This window comes from Dermochelys coriacea, chromosome 15 (genome assembly GCF_009764565.3).
Source record: "Dermochelys coriacea isolate rDerCor1 chromosome 15, rDerCor1.pri.v4, whole genome shotgun sequence".
Classification (NCBI taxonomy): domain Eukaryota; kingdom Metazoa; phylum Chordata; order Testudines; family Dermochelyidae; genus Dermochelys; species Dermochelys coriacea.
Genome location: NC_050082.1, coordinates 6,576,815 through 6,593,237, shown reverse-complemented (window position 1 = coordinate 6,593,237; position 16,423 = coordinate 6,576,815). Strand labels below are relative to the sequence as shown.

Sequence of the window (16,423 nt, the reverse complement as noted above, 5' to 3'; positions counted from 1 at the left end):
AGAGCCTAAAGGCAGCAGCATTGCCTGGTGTTTGATCGTTATGTCCCAGGTTGTAGATTGCACCTTAGATTAGATCATCTCACTTTGCATTTCTTTCCATTCATGCTACTTCGCTGTCCACTGAACAACAACCATTCTATGGATGCAACTTTCTAACTTTATTTTTTAAAATCTCAAATTTCACTAGCAGAATTCCATTTCTGGTCCTCACTATTTTGAGATCATGTGCAATTCTGGGATTGTATAAACAAGCGAATGGTTACAAAATATACAAGAGACCTGACATGGTGCCTCCAAGTTGCTTACCTGGAAACTTTCATCCAGAAAGCACTTGGGGGCTGCAGAAAGGCAGAAATGTCATTCTCTTTACTTAACAGCAACATAGATTTGAGCTAATGAATTTTACAAGATAAACAGCAGGCATGTTCATGCTAAGGCCAAAGAAGTAGCTTGATTTATTCTGACATTTACAATATTTATAGAATAATACTTTTTTTTGCATCGTTCTGCATATAATTTCCCCTTTAAAAATAATAAGAAAATAACATGTTATAATACCAGTCTCTAATTTGTTGGTTGTAACGGTTGGTTCAGCTATGCACAATTTTAAAAGAATTGACTACTACTTTACTGATTCTTTTCAAGTTGCAATTAAACTGGAGGACACATGAAGAGCTTTAAGCAGATGCCAAACTGCACACACACACGCGCAAACACAGACATTTTGCACAACCTTGTCTTATCCCCACTTCACCTCAAACTTTCATAGGAATCCAGAATTAGCACTCCAGGGGCTTGTTGGTGAAAGTCTGGGTCGATTTTTCAGCTTCTGTGAAACCCTAATTGAAAGAAAGAAAGAAAGAAAGAAAGAAAGAAAGAAAGAAAGAAAGAAAGAAAGAAAGAGAAGGTGGGCAGAGATCTAACCCATGCCATTTATTCCAACTCTTATCAAAAATACAACCCACCAATCTGGTTCTCTTCAGGCTGTAGAATGCGACAGGACGGCTGTTTACCCTGCGTTGACCTATTCAACTTTACCCTCAAAATAATACATTAAAAAGAGAGAGCGAGAGAGAAGGAAGATGCAGATAAAAACACATCCCCGCTTCTCAACTGACGGCTTGATTATTTTAATACAGCAGAGCCTCTGAGCTTTTGTATATATTTGCATCTCGCCGTGGAAAGGCTGGAGAATTCCTGCTCGTTTTGCAAAGGTGGGGTAGGGTGGGGGTCAAGAGAGGAGGGAGGGGGGATCTATTTTGTAAAAAGAGCTTGGATCTTTCTGCAGATACAATACAAAATGCTAGGCACTCCCTTCGTGTTGTGTTAAACCCATTTGAATTTAAGGAGGTTGAATAACGAGGTGCCTTGGTTCCTTCTTTGCCCTGGGTATCCCTTTTATCCAGTCTGGCTTGGGTCAATGAGTCCCTTTTTCATATGTCAAAGGCCCCCAAGAGAACTAGAAATTTTTTTTCGTGAGTTGGTTTAAAATACTAACCTATATATTCAGGGGTGTTTGGGGGAGTGCGCGTTGGGGGGATGGGAGAGAGGCCGATGTATGGTTTGTGTTAGGGAAGCCAACTGCTTCTTTGGGGGATTCACAAGCTTTGAATTTTCTCTCCGGTTGGGGAAGATGGATGGAAGAGGGAGGGAGTGGGGAAGGAGGCGGGGGGGGGGGTTTACTGGTGAGTTTGATGGTTGTCTTTGTGCCTTGTTCTTGTTTGCCTGCCAGAAAAATAAGCGGGGGGGGGGGGGGGGCTGGCGAGAGAGAGAGAGAGAGAGCGACTCGGAGCAGGATCAGAGCTGGTTGGACAGAAGATCTCAGCACTTTGCGAGCAAAGCTGAGCCCGACCCCACGTCACCGCACTCCGCGCTCCGCTCGGCGTCTATTTCTTATGTGCAACTCGCTCTGCCCTCCAGAGAGAGGGGACTCGAGCCAAGATCACAAACCTGCCGGGGGAGGCTGCTCCTGCTACTCAGCGACAGCCCTCTCTAAACTTTCTGTTGTCGTCTTCCCCCCGCCCCTCTCCCCCCTCCCCAGTCCTTAGGAGGGGGCTGGGTGCGGGGGCTGGCTGGGGGAGAATCCGGATCCACCCGATCAGGCCGAGAAGGAAGGCTTTATCTCGGCCTCAGGATCCTTTCTCTGGTGCGTCTGACAACCTGGAAGTGTTTGGCGAGAAAGAGGGCCAGAGGCACTGTTGCATTGGAGAGCTTTTTTCCCCTCCAGGCTGTGTTTTAAAATAATAATAATGCGGGTCTGAACATAAATAAATGCAACGACATGCAAACCAGAAGCCTGATGCCACTCATTTCCATTGCAAGGGGGGGAAACATTAAGGAGATGCGTTGATTGCATGGAATTCAACAAGCAAGGTAACGGTTCTTCCATTGCCCTGTCTGTTTGTCCCTGTCTGTCTGGGGGTGGGGGGGGGTGGGGAGTGAGGAGAGACAGCGAGAGGAAAGCGCTGGCAGGGGGTCATTGTTACACAGACATTGTCTTTCCCAAGGAATGCCAAGGCCTGTGGGGGGAAATCAGTAAAGGGGTTTCCTCCCAGGTAACCTCCTAAGGGGGTGGGGGAGGGGGGAGGAAGAGAAACAACAAATAAATGATGGAACAAAGGGAAAGGGTTGGGGTTGGTTTCTGGGTTTGTTTGTTTTTTTGTTGCTAACCCACTTTGGGGCAAGCTAGCGGCGCAAGATGCATTTTTCATAGAGCGATCGAGGCCTGGTTCTGTCAAGCCCCATTTCCTCTCTGGCGCTATTGGGGGGGGGTTGATCTCAAAGTGGGCTGAGCCGCTGTGGTTATTTTTCCACCCCCCCCCCCCCCCCGCTGAATTATGTTTTAAACAGGCGACGCGTGGAGCGAGCCTGCCCGAGAAATTCTTCTCCGCAGCCGCGGCTGCCGCCGTGGCTCTGGGCTCGTTGGATTGTCACGAACGTGCCTCGTTTCTCACCCCGCCGACTGCGGGGGAATGACACATACACGCGGGCCAGAAGCCGATTGCAAATGGGTCAGGGAGGGTGGCCAGAGCTCGGCGAGAAGCGGAATGGAAACAGCAGCCCAGCGAAGGGAACCTCACATGGTCCCTGTCTCTGGCGTGCCTAGCACAACATCACTGCCATTAGCGTGCACGGGTTTTGCGTGGACCGGTGAGACATGAAATCCAGCAGCCGTGTCTCATCCCTTCTGCCCGGCGCACACCTTCGCTGCACCGGGACCGTCCCTCCTCCCCCTTCGCCCCTCAGCCACTTATTACAAACCATCTGCCTTGCGTGTTCTGGGAAAGGAGCATTTGAACGGGGGAGGGGGGAAGAAAGCGAGCTAGTTTTCTAAAATGATGTTTGGAGAGAGAAGTGGCAAGTGTCCCCCCTTCACTTTCTGTTTTAATTCATCTTTTTCGCCCACAAGCACCAGTGCAAACACACCACGTCGTGTCTCAATATTTAAAGGAGGCTGTAACTAGGAATTAATATTTAAAGGGAGTGCTTTAAATACGGTTCGAGAAGAAAGAGCTCATGGAGAAGCAATTATTTTATTATGCTTAAAACGTGTCACTTTCTCCCCCTGACATGGCTGTTAAAAACGGACCTGGTACATTATTTTAAATATTTTTACATATTTAAAATAAACGACACCAAGTTCTGAATCCTAAAAAAAAGTAAAGAAAAAAGAGAAAGAAAACAGGCAATTTAATCTCTTATATCCCTCATTACAACCTAAAGGACAATTTAAAAAAAATCTTTGAAATTCACTTTTTCTGTTAGTATCTGATTGAAGTTTTTCTCTCAGTTTAGGTTCTCTGAGTTTGCATTTCTGCTGTAATATTGCAGGTTAGATCAATTTACCTGCAAGTGTAACTGACAGATACATTTAATACATGAAATTATACAATGGCTTGATTTTATGTATTAATTCGTGACTATGTATTTATTCTACTTCTACTGTGACATATTATCTATTAAAGGCAACTTCACACGTTGCTTGCACCTGAATGGAGAAGTCACTTTCGTATGAGAATGTTGATTGCTTCGCGGTTTGCATTTGCAAAGGGACTTTATTTTTCTTTGCAAGTGAGGTTATATCATTTGCTTCACGTCTCCATGAGGGTAAAGCACCCTTTGAAGGAATTCAGTTCTCTCAAGGAAACATTTTAAGCAATATTAGCTGTGGATGGCTCCATAAATGGGGAGCTACTATAAAAATAAAAGTCAAGAGCGGTCAGTAGTTCACCAGTCAGGCTTGTACATTTTCTTTAAAAAGGTGAAATTTGTAATGAGCTTCCCCCCAAAAAAGAACCAAAATACCCGGTTCCTTATCTTTATTGGCCTTTCCAGATACATTTAGCCAACAGCTTACTAGGAGGGCAGCTAAACTATATTGTTAATCTTTTTCGCTTGTGTGTTGATTAATAAAAAATCTCTCTCTCTCTCTCTCTGTGATGTTTGATAAAAATTTAATCTCCCCTGCGGACTGGAATAACAAGTGGAGTCTTCTCTTTGCCCCCACCAATATTTTCTCTCCAAGGAGCTGAAGAGGAGTTGCTGCCAGAGGGCGTGTTGCGGGAGAAGGGGGTCTATATCTATAGCTCTCTCTATACATTTTCTTAAATGCCAGCTTTGACTTATGTCTCTCTTATCTTCCCTCTCTGCTGTGCGCGCCTGCAGCGGGAGACTCAGCGGAGGAAGCTTGTAACATGGCGGATGCTGAAGAAGGCTTTGGGCTTCCCAACACGCCGGCTGATTCAGAGTCGAAAGAGCTTCAATCTGAAACCAAACAAGACAGTCAGCTCGGGGCCAGCAGCAAGTCGCCTTCCTCTCCCCCGGCAGCTTTCACCCAGCAGGTAAGCGGGGGAGGAGAGACCTGACGAGAAAAGTCGCTGCTCGCATTGTCTTTCCCCTGTTCGGGTTTTTGTTGAATTGTTGCGGAGATTTGTCTGGGTTTGTGCGCTGTAGAGATGGGTAATTCTAGACACACGGAGTCAAGTGACGAGACTGAACACCAGTGTCAGATTATACCAGCTACAACTGCAGTAATAACAATTAGTTATGGCACTTACAAGCGAATACACATCTGTATACAAAGAGGCACACACACACACACACACAAATATACAAGCATTCACGTACACAGACACAAAGACACACACATATACTGAAACACACTCACATACCCACGACGCACACATCCATACACACACGCGAGGCACACACAGCGTACACATATACACAGACATGCATATTTCAGTGCCTCCCTCTCCCTTCCTTGATTCTCCACCTCTCTTCCTTAATCTGAAGGGTTTGGGGGGCACTGGAGAAGTCCTGTGCCCGCCCCGTGTTGCTGGGCAGGGGTGCTCATGGTTTCTTTTGAGGCTCTCCTGCATGCACCCGTGGGTGGACTGTATAACTGTGTCGCTCTGCCTTTGAGCCGAACCATTTAACAGGAAAGTAGGCCAGGACGCCGGCGGCCCAGCTAACGGATTGTTTTGGTTTTTTAAACTACAGCCTACCACAGGGACTCGGCTCGTGTGGACTAGAACAAACCATTGTTCGTCTAAAACCAGCCCATTAGATGCAGGGCAGTTTTTGTTAAGGCTGGGGATTCAGCGAATATTCCCCTTCCTTTAAATGAAAACAGAGCACAACACGGCTGATGGGGCAAAGACAGTCTTGAATACATGTTTAATGTAGCTCTGTGATTACATCTCAGGTACATCTAGAAAAGGAAAATTATTAGTGTGTGATGAACAATAGAGGGGAGAGAGAGGCATAAATCTATCCTTATTCAGATCTTAATTGTGTTGGGGGGGGGGCGCGCAAAATTCATGTAGGAAGAAGTGGATTTAAAAAGAAACAATTTATGAAATGCCACACGATTATTATTTCTTTCGGGACATGTGTGTATATAACAATACACTATTGACAATAGAGCACCCCGATCCTGCTTTTCTTGACCCCCTCAAAAAAAAACTGCACCAGGAAAGAAGGATCGGGCCTCAAAACCGGTTTCCCCCGTCACAGAATTAACAATATGTGTATATATATTACTTGTGTGTTTGTGTGTGTGTGTATATACACACACACACAAACACACAAGTAATATGTATACACACGTTAATTCTGTGACGGGGGGAAACCGGTTTTGAGGCCCGATCCTTCTTTTCTGGTGCAGTTTTTTTTTGGAGGGGGGGTTAAAAAAAGCAAGATCGGGGTGCTCTATTGTCAATAGTGTATTGTTAAAGGACTTCCATTGCAATCTGTATAAATTTATCGGGGTACACGCTCGGCTGGTCCTACGCATCGTTTGTGATGGAGCTAGGACCCATTTACACCACTAGAGGAATTGAAGGGTGCGGGACACCTCCCTGGCTTTGCAGACGGTGTTTTATTCTCTTTCTTTCTGTGAATCGCCTCTGCCCAGGATCGTTTTCCTTCTAGTAAACTCATGCATTGTCTTGCCCTCACGCATTGTCTATTTTGATGCATTTGGCCCCGTGCCTATCTCTAGCCCCATATCAAAAGGCTACAAACTTCTCCTACGAAAGCGGGTGCCGTGCAGAAATCCGTCTCCTCGCTGCAATGCTTTGCAAGAGCTTCTTTGAAATTTTTTTTCCTGGAGATTTCCCTTCAATGAATCATTCCTTTGCGCTGGTCTGGGAGTTACAGTCTTTTAATGTCACGTCAGTTAGGACTGTATAGAAAGCAGAAGCGCTCGGTGCTGACATGCCAAAGTTCAATCCCTCTTCTGGGTCTCCTGTTTTCCCCCAGCTCTTGGAAAGCTCGGAGCTCGTCCTCTCCTGGGTTCACTCATTAACTTATTTATTTGCAGGGCATGGAGGGGATCAAAGTGTTTTTACACGAACGAGAATTGTGGCTAAAATTTCACGAAGTGGGGACAGAAATGATTATAACAAAGGCTGGAAGGTAAGGTTAATAAAAGAGCGCTTCTATTTTTAAAATGAATATATATATATTGTATACACAGATGTATATTATGTACACACAGATGCACAGATGTTTATGTACAAATACACATTCGTGTGTGTATACAGAGATTGAAAATAAGCTTTTTTTATGAACATCTCTCCTATGACACACAATACACACGCATATATATTTGTCTATTTGTCTGTGTGCCTTATGTATGACACGTGTCATGTGAGAGTCAAAAGTTCATTTGAAATCAATGTAAAATCTCAATAATTATGAGTTACCGAGGCCGTTTCGCAAAATTGAATGAAAATAAGCAGGAAGAAATAAAATAAGATTATTGCCTAATTGAAGCTACAGAAATGTTGAAGACATTTTTCGATTTGAAGGATTTGTTGAAGAAAGGCTGGTTGCGATATTTTCAGGAGGGAGGCCTCCAATACAGTGTATACTAAAAAGATTTGTTTCTTCTGGCTTCTTATTTAACCAGGACAGGGTTCTCCTTAATCCTGTTCATTGGAGTATTTCCAAACTCATGCTGGTTGCAATCAATTGGCCAAAATCTTACATTGTTTCATGTAATACAACTCGGTGGACGATCTTGTGGGTTTTTTTTTTTTTAAATACAAGGAATAGTTAAATATTTGGAAAAGCATATTTCTGTGCTTCTAGATATTTATTTTGTGTTCAGCTCTAGGCAAATACACACATGCAGAGACATCTCCCAGTCATTCTGTAAAAAAGTATATATGATCCTGAGCTACTGTTTGTGTCTCTATCTAGACCAACATAAGGTTTGCAAATCTAAGTGTACAGCGAGAGAGAGAGAGAGAGAAAGAGAGAGAGATCACTTCCATGTCTGGCCTGGTAAATCTAATCACTTAATAAAACCCAACCTCTTTTAAGAGCATTTGGTGTAATTTACCATTTCCCTTGATATTAATGCTTTGGGGCACTGCAGAGCCCCTTTTGCTGAAGGAGCACTGAAATAAAAGTTAAGGAGAAGAGGAATTGGTGATCGATTGAGACGCAGTATTGGCAAGCACCATGCAAATTCCCATCAGTTAACTCCGGGAATCGAAATGTATTTCCCTTTGTATATTACTTTGAACAATGTTCATGCCATCACCACAGGTAGGGGTTCGTTCGATACAGGAAAAAAGTCACCAGACAGAAAAATAATAATAGTTCAAAATTATATTTGCCCTGCAAACCATCTAGAATCAAACCTGCTTTCTGTTCTGTTATATAGTGTTCGTTGTGGTCTCCAAAACTGTGCTTTAGAGAAACAAAGCTCTAGCTATACAAAGTTTTGCCGTGGATAACAAATAGATCTGTCTAACGGCTCGGCTTCCCTTTGAACATATCTATTGTTGAAAAGATGGTATCGTTTTAAAAGGAGAATATTCCACAAATAAAGAGACAGGAAATAAACAAAGGGCCGGAGCTCTCTAGAACCATTAGGGAGTACGGTTTGCACAGAACAGAGTTGACTAAATTAATTGTCCTATTGAGAAAAGGGAAAGGAGCAAATAGACAATAGACTCCAATGCTGTGAAATGACCAGCACATTGACTTGTTTCAAAATGCCAGGAATAAGTTGCCTTGCAAATGATCAGAGTGTACAAAGCAGTGAAGAGAAATATAAAACACCTTGCATAAAATTCCAGTACAGGCGTGGATAAAAGTCTGGTATGGGTAGCAATGAAAAACATTTACAACATAGAGCTTCTATAGAAGTAATTGCATATATCAGCCCAGAATAAACCAAATAGTTTTAGCTATTTATGTAACACTTTATTTTTATTATGACATAAACATATAATTTATACAATATTTTGTTAGTTATATATTTAGGGATATAACTATATTTCATTGTTCAGGTCTTTTTTCTTTTCCTGCAAAATATTAAATATCAGTTTTTGCTATTTTTGATGAGTAACTTTGGTCTGTATAGTTTTCTTTTTCCTGTTTTTCAAATCACTCAGTCTGAACTAACAAATGGGTCTGATTTCATATTGCAAAGATCTGAAAGCAAATATAATTTCAGAAATAAGTAAGTTTAAGGTTTTTTTAAAAATTAAAGGATACAGTTTCATATGCTTATTTCTAAACACTGGGAAAGTTCAAACCAAAATAATATTGCTTGTAGTAAAGGAAAATATTTCTAAAAGTCACTTTTTCAAGAGTGTTTGCATGTTTCAAAAGATTTGTCAAGTGTGTTTATGTATATATGTACACATAGCCTATGTAAGCGTGTATATAACATTTCATACATGTGCACAAATACGATATATGTACGAGCGTGTGTTTTATTAAAAGGCCAATATTTTAGCAAAAAAAATCCACTATGTAATGGCTCATACTTACATAAATGTAATTTATTCTTTGTAGGGATATAAATATAACTATCCCTGAAAGAGATTATATACTCTTGTATTGTAAAAGAATGAAGAATTTAACTACTGGATTGATCACAGACAAAAAGAAGAATTTAAAAAAAGCCTCTTAATTTTAATTAATTAATTAACTATTTTGCCTGAAATAGGAACTATAACAGCGGAGCAATACTCAGCAGAAAGAAAAAAGTCCCGTTTGGACAATAAAGGAAAAGTTATGTTTGGAGTGTTTGTGTTTGAAGGGTGCGGAATAGTTTCTCGTTTAATATTGCCGATTACCGTAGCGTATACTTCCCTCACAATTGCCTGAGTTTGCGCTCCTCTTGTCATGTTTTCTTCTCTAGATTTATGTTTATTTGTTTATTTTTTTAGGCGTATGTTCCCCAGTTACAAAGTGAAGGTCACTGGACTCAATCCAAAAACTAAGTACATACTGCTCATGGATATTGTACCAGCTGATGATCACAGATACAAATTTGCAGATAATAAATGGTATGCATGCATGGGGGGACGGGAGAGGTGCAAAGATAGGAGGAAATCTTTGTGTCTGGATTGCACAGTTAGCAAAACCTGGTTCAAATGGGTTGAAAAATACCTTTTAGCTGTCAGTTGGTGCTATTAATAAACTAACAAAGGAAGAAATGTTGGTGGGAGGGGGGTCGTTGCGAAGTATCCCGAGATAACTCCAGTTTGCCAGCCAAACTCTTGCGGGAGGCGGCACAAAATTTTAAATTAGCCAATGATTCGACTCCTGTTGGATCCTATTGGTTATCGTGGGGCCAACAACTTAATTGCATTTAAGAGAGAAAATCACCAGGAAGGTAAATGTTAAGAATTGCCAGATGCTCTTTTCTTTGGTATTTAGGAAGAGGGGAGGAAGGGGTTAAATGGGAAGGGAGGGAGGAGGAGGGAGAATCAAACGGAAAATGTGTCACAAATCTCAATTAATTTCCAGAGTGGTGCGTGTCGGTGTCTCCTTCCCCGAAATATATGATGCGACTGTCCAACGGCCCCTTCCTTTGAAATAGACCAAAGGAGATCGCTAGACAGAGACAGACAGACACGTTTCCATTCCTTCTAAGCCCGATCTTCCATGCACGTCCTGTGGTGGTGAACTTGCTTCGCTGGGCGTAGGCCTGACGCGGGTCCCGAGGGCTAAGCCGGCTTTGTGTCCCTTTGGTTTAGGTCAGTGACAGGGAAGGCAGAACCGGCCATGCCAGGCCGGCTGTACGTCCACCCAGACTCACCCGCTACTGGGGCGCACTGGATGAGGCAGTTAGTTTCTTTTCAAAAACTCAAGCTCACCAACAACCACCTTGACCCATTCGGACATGTAAGTACCTTCGCGAGGAGGCGCCCTCCTCTCTCTGTTACGGAGTCAGCGCTCCGGAGGGCTGAAGGGAGCCCAAAGCCTCGGGGGGCGTCGGGGGGGGGGGGCAATAAGCCTACACCGGCTTTGGGCTCTGAACTCCGCTGGTTTCATGTGAAGGAGTTTGGGCAAAGCCTGCGGCAAAATGGTTGCAACAAAAGTCGGCCAGCTCCGGGCTTAGACACTTGCTGCGCGTGGTGGGGTTGGCTTATTGTCCAGTACAGTGTCCGGGAGCTAATATTCAGGCTGATTTTTTTTTTGCACTCATTTCCTATTTTTGTGGCATCTCTGCTTGTCAGGTGAAGTGAAAAGTCAGAGCAAGGGGGGAGGGGGAGAACCTGGAGCGGGATAGACGTTTAAGAGGCATAACGTTGGTATTAATTTCTCTAAATGGCTTTTGATGCATGCTGGTGGTTGACAAAGTCCTAGGACTGTTATCAACTGTTGGCTATAATTGAGCTGTTACTCGGTAGGTTGCATTTTCAGACATTCTTATAAGACACATGGTGGCGGGTGTGGGTGTGTTGCGGGGGGGGTGATGCTTGGTGAAATATAAATCATGACTGCATGTCTCTCTGTGCAACGTGGTAAATTACTGGATCTGATCTGATGTTGTCCCAGTAACTTGGCAGCTGTAGTAGGACACTACAAAGCGCAGACTTCAGGCCTGTTTAGAGAAACAGTAGAGTGTAATCCGTAGGAAAAGGAAAACCTTAAGAAATACTACATGGGCCAGATGCAAAGCTTATGAGGCTGTAATGTAAGGGAATAATGCAATGGGGGAAGACAGACAATGGAATTAATTAGCCTTTAACATAAACAGCATGCTAGTTTTTGAGGGAAGCAAAAAATTCGTGTTCACATTCACACCCCTTTCTTTCCCCTCCCCCTCCCCACCTATCCTACATCAGAGCAGGTGACTGGAGTAGATAACCTGTAGGGGTTTCATGTTTATGATTCTCTCTCTCTCACCAGAGACAGAACACAAGAACCACTCTGTGTCCCTGCTTTCATTTGCAAGCATTTTAGCCTCTGTATGCATTCTGCACTGTATTGCCTATTCTGTACTGGGCGGTGTTGTACGGCCCAATACAAGAGTGACGGCCCAGGGAAGTCGAGCTCATTCCCAGTGTTAGAGGGTTGGGATTGTCTTATTTTTGGGGGCAGTGGGAGAGTGGATACATCTGAATTCACGTTCATTCTCAACGTTCTTGAAAATTGGGTATTGAGCTGTATTGACTGGGAGTTGCTTATGCAAGTCGTTGTCAGGTCTTGCACTTTGACAGTATTCTTAAAAACAGGCTGGCCAGGGCAGGCTTCAGTGAGTAACTATTTAGTTACCTCGTTTTAATCTCACGTGGCGCCTTAGCGCTTTAAAAGCTGCTTGCTGCCTCCGTGACTTGGGTTAAAAAGGTAAAAATCAGGCATAATTATTCAAGGAAATACGACCTAATGTGGTTTGGGGTCTCCGATTCAAAATGGAACAAGGCTCAAAAAGAAAGAAAGAAAAAAGAAACCTCGCTCTCGCTTCATATTTCTGCAAGACCTATATACGGCGTAGGGTCAGGCACGAAAACGCTGTGTGAATTGCCACAGTCATTTTTCAAAGGTCTTCCTTTGAACAAAAACATTTATAATTAGACAAGAGGGTATGAATCAAGATCCCCAATGTCTAGTTTCCAAGTGTGACTTTTCCAGTCTGCTTTCAACACTTTGATTTTCTTAAAAACGACAAATCTTGTGCTATGAAATCCATAGACAAGTGGCCTCCACTGATGGACTGAATGCTCCATGTGGACTGCTAACGCAACTAGCTAGCCCAGTGAAGGAGGGACGGGACATAATTACTAAGGAAGTGTGGGGTGGATGTGAGATCACAGCCTAATCTAACTCCCCTTTCCTCCTCTTAATCGTCCTCTGGTTTATCTGTTCCTCCCCCAGCTCCCCAAAAGAGGACATACAATCTTCTTATGGTTCTTCACTCAGTATGGGTGGAGAAAGGTCCCTTCCAGGAACTGAGATTCCTGCTCAAACCCCAGGAAAGGGGGAAATAATTCGTGCCCAGCACATCTTGTCCTGTGTTTGGAGGTTTAGACTCCACCAGCAACTCCCCTTTCTAAACTCCCCCACCTCAAGGATCTAGGCTTCAAAGAAAGTTCTAGGGAAGGAAGGGGGCGGCGGGCGGGGGGGGGGGGGCTGATATGAGATGCCCTTGGAAGGAAGAGGCCAGCAGCCATTTTACTCCCTGCTGCGAACAGGCGGCGATAGGAAAAAGTCTCTTTAAACAAACCTAAGGCCCTGCTAAACAATAGGGACTTCAGAGAGGAAGCGGCACCAGTGGGCCCTCAATTAGAGTCGCTGTAATGAAATTAAAAATCATTAGATCGTTCACCGTTGATGTCCACGATTTACCGGGATGTCAAAGCAATTTGGCTAAAGCCCCAGGATGAGAGGGCCTGGCAGGCAAAGATGACTTGCAGGGGCTGGGGGTGGTGGGACAGACTGCGTCTGTCTGTCGCCGAGTTTTGCAGCAGTCATTATCATTACAGACTACAACCCAAGGAAGGGGGGAGGAAAAACAGACAGTCTTTTCTTCCAGGATTAATCCCAGTTGAATGCCAAACTTTCGAAAGAGACAGTATCTGGTTTTATGGTGGGCACCAACCCTGGCATCCAGAGAAGTCTATGCAAAGATGGTTGGCTGGGTTAGGAAAATCATTGAGGTCTCTTTGGCTAGGGTGAGCAATTAAAGAGCATGTTTAGCTCTTGGGAGAAAGAAATCATGGCGAAGGCTGACCCTGTAATGGTGGCCAGCCCAGATCGGCACCGCTTTCTTATTTTGACATTTGTTAACCTCTGGGCCAAACTATTGATTTTATATCCAGAAGCAATTGGGAAAATGGCGATTCCCCCCCCCCAGATTGTTCTTGAAAAAAGTTTGTGGATCTTCCGAAAAAAGTTTCCTACAAAATTTTTTGAAAAGGCTCTTTTTATAAAGAGCTGTGGATAGTCTGACCATTCAAAACATTTCGGCCAGCTCTAACTTTTAGCTTACAAAGTGTGGACAAGATTAAAAAGGGGGCAACAGGCGAGTCAAAGAAACAGACATTTCAGGGGAGAGGCAAGCGCTACCTTTAGGCTGTTGGTTTAAAAATAATTTCTCACACACACCCCTCCCTCTCTCCCAGTTGTGACGGCAGCTGCTCGCCTTCACAGTCATTTCCAACAGTGCTAAATAGTCCCCTCCAGGGTCATCACTGAGACAGCTTCATCCTTGAAGAAGGCACTTAAGGGAAATCTAGTTTAGTTATTACGCCACCTGGGTCTTCATTTCAGGCCTTTCCCACAATCTGAGCAATGAATAACTTACGAGCCCCAGGAATTCTATCATGTAATTTCTGATGGGTCGGATTTCCTTTCGTACTCAACCCCCCCGCCCCCCATAAATGTAACTAGCACAGCACTAATTGTAAGGCTCAGGCAGTCAAACTAAAACAGGAGATTCCCCTGCGCTATAGAACCAGTGAGCCAAATGCTTCAATTTAGGGTCATTACATTGCACCCGGGAGAACTGTTGGCCCAGTGGCTTTTATTAAATGTAAATATGTATGTTAGACCCAGGCACACACGCGTCCCGTAAGTTCTTTAAAGTTATGTTATTGCAAGATCATGTTTAGCGAGGAACCTGATTTATGGCCAGGCTGGTTGTAGATTCCTTGTTGAGATCAACTTTATATCCCTGGTGGAAAATATTCCCACTGCTCATGTCTGCTTCCCGTGTCAAGGGGCTGGCTTTCAGCAGAGGAGAAAGTCTGCCTTGTTCCTAAAAAAAATAAGGTCAACTATTTCTACTCCTGGAGACCCATAAAGATGAACCCCCCCCAAAAAAAACCCCACACATTTTTAGAGGGATGTGAAGTCTATGAATGATAAAACCAGTTCACTTAGTCTCCTCAGACGCCCCTTTCCCAAGCGAAGCCTCCCCTCCCTGCCCCCCAAAGCCCTGTCGGGGGGATCTTGGCCTGAGGGGAGAGTGAAGGATCTAGGCCTCGATGCTTGACACCCCACCCCCCTCATGTGTGTCTTTCTTTTCAAGATCATACTGAACTCCATGCACAAATACCAGCCCAGGCTCCATATCGTGAAAGCAGATGAGAACAACGGATTCGGCTCCAAAAACACCGCCTTCTGCACCCATGTCTTTCCGGAGACGGCCTTCATCGCTGTGACTTCCTACCAAAACCACAAGGTAAAGAGGATGGGGGAAGAGCCACGCAACGTGGAAGAGTCTGAGTGCCGGGGCAGAGGCTTTGCCACTAACGCACGCTGCATCCCCCCCATCCCCCCCCCCCGCATCACATACAGACCCCCGTTGTCTTGCCACACCAGGTGCTCAGAGGGTTTGCACTCTTCATTGGGGGGTTATTCCTGGAGTTTCAGCTATAAGGTGTAAAGATGGGATTTAGCACAAGCCGGGAGGGGGGCGGGGGGAGAAGTTAGTTGAACAGGATGGTTTGCTCAGGAGCTGAGACGACCAACTAAGGAAGTGGGTTTTATCTCCCCCCCCCCCCGCAATCGGTCAAAGGCTTGTAATCTGGCGTTGGAGGGGGGCGCCCGAGCCGTATCTTTCGCAGCTGTCTCTTATAACCCAGGCTGGCGGCGTTTGCTCCTTTTGTTTTGAGAATGGTTCCTTGCTGGTGAACTCTTCAAAAGCAATCTAGGTAGTTGCGTGGCTTGTACCTCATCTCAGGGCTTTCGGGGTGCCTCTCAGTTCCGTCAGGAAGTCAAGGGGGGCGGGTTGGAAGGAAAAGAAAAAGGCCCAGAGAAGCAACATAAAAGGCATGGATAAAATAATGCCTTGTCTTGTTTTTCTGCGCAAGAAAGCGGTGAGAGGGATGGGTGTTAGTGGAGGTCTATACACGAGTACATGGGCACATCCACACGGATATGCGCACACACTTTCAGTCACACTGATGCACGTATTTAGGTTTGTGAAGCCCCCATAGAGCTTTTATGAGCTGTCCATACTTTATATGTCTCCCATTGGCTCGCCCGTAGGCTACAGTATCTGAGCTTTGTGGCGTGGTATTATTTTGACTAATAGTGAAAGCGACCTAGTCCTGTTTTTTGCCTTTAAACTCTTTTGGAGAGTCTATTCCTGACCAAAAAAAGTTTTCCAGCAGTAGCCAATTGCAAGGTTCCTGGGGGTGAAGTGGTCCTAGCAGTATGGTAGCAGGAAAAAAGAATTGAAGATATTAAAAGGGGGGGGTGACAGAAGTTGAAAGATCAGAAATTTTTTTGTGGGGGGGTGGAGCTGAATTTACTAAATAGCAATCAGGTGAGACCACTTCTAGAAGGGCTAGTGTGTGGATCCTTTAACTAGAGCCAAATAAACCTTAATTATTAATGCAAATATAAACTTGTGGCAAGAGAACAGTATTAGACTCCAGGCAAACCGATTACTTTCAAAGTAGAGGTCATGTTCAGGTAAAATTGAATTTTAAACCCTTTTAAAAAATCCTCCATAAACTGTTTAAGTCAGGGGGAGGGCTTTTAATTACACGGCTGGACCTGTAGAATGGTTTCATTGTGTTTAAAAAGTTCAATCGTGTGGTTAATTTTGAACCAAGAACGTGTCACTTTAATACTCCAGATAAATTATGCATGGTTTCCTGGAGATGTGGCTATGAAACGCCTGAACCACTTTAAACAGGTTTCGCTTTCTCAA

General features: G+C 44.2%; 1 protein-coding gene across 4 annotated transcripts in view; it reads left to right on the top strand.

Moving 5' to 3' along the window:
- The window catches only part of TBX5 (T-box transcription factor 5), a 50,262-nt gene that overhangs the window by 232 nt on the left and 33,607 nt on the right, over positions 1-16,423 (top strand). The window contains exons 2-7 of one of the 4 annotated variants that reach the window (XM_043498233.1): positions 770-907; positions 4,666-4,841; positions 6,827-6,921; positions 9,699-9,818; positions 10,512-10,659; positions 14,792-14,944. In XM_043498233.1, coding sequence (XP_043354168.1) covers positions 4,695-4,841; positions 6,827-6,921; positions 9,699-9,818; positions 10,512-10,659; positions 14,792-14,944 — 663 coding nt within the window. In that variant the 5' untranslated portion in view covers positions 770-907; positions 4,666-4,694. Of the gene's footprint in view, positions 1-634; positions 908-1,905; positions 2,374-4,665; positions 4,842-6,826; positions 6,922-9,698; positions 9,819-10,511; positions 10,660-14,791; positions 14,945-16,423 lie in introns of those variants that run through there. The other 3 variants (XM_043498234.1, XM_038373878.2, XM_038373879.2) reach the window with 3 other exon arrangements.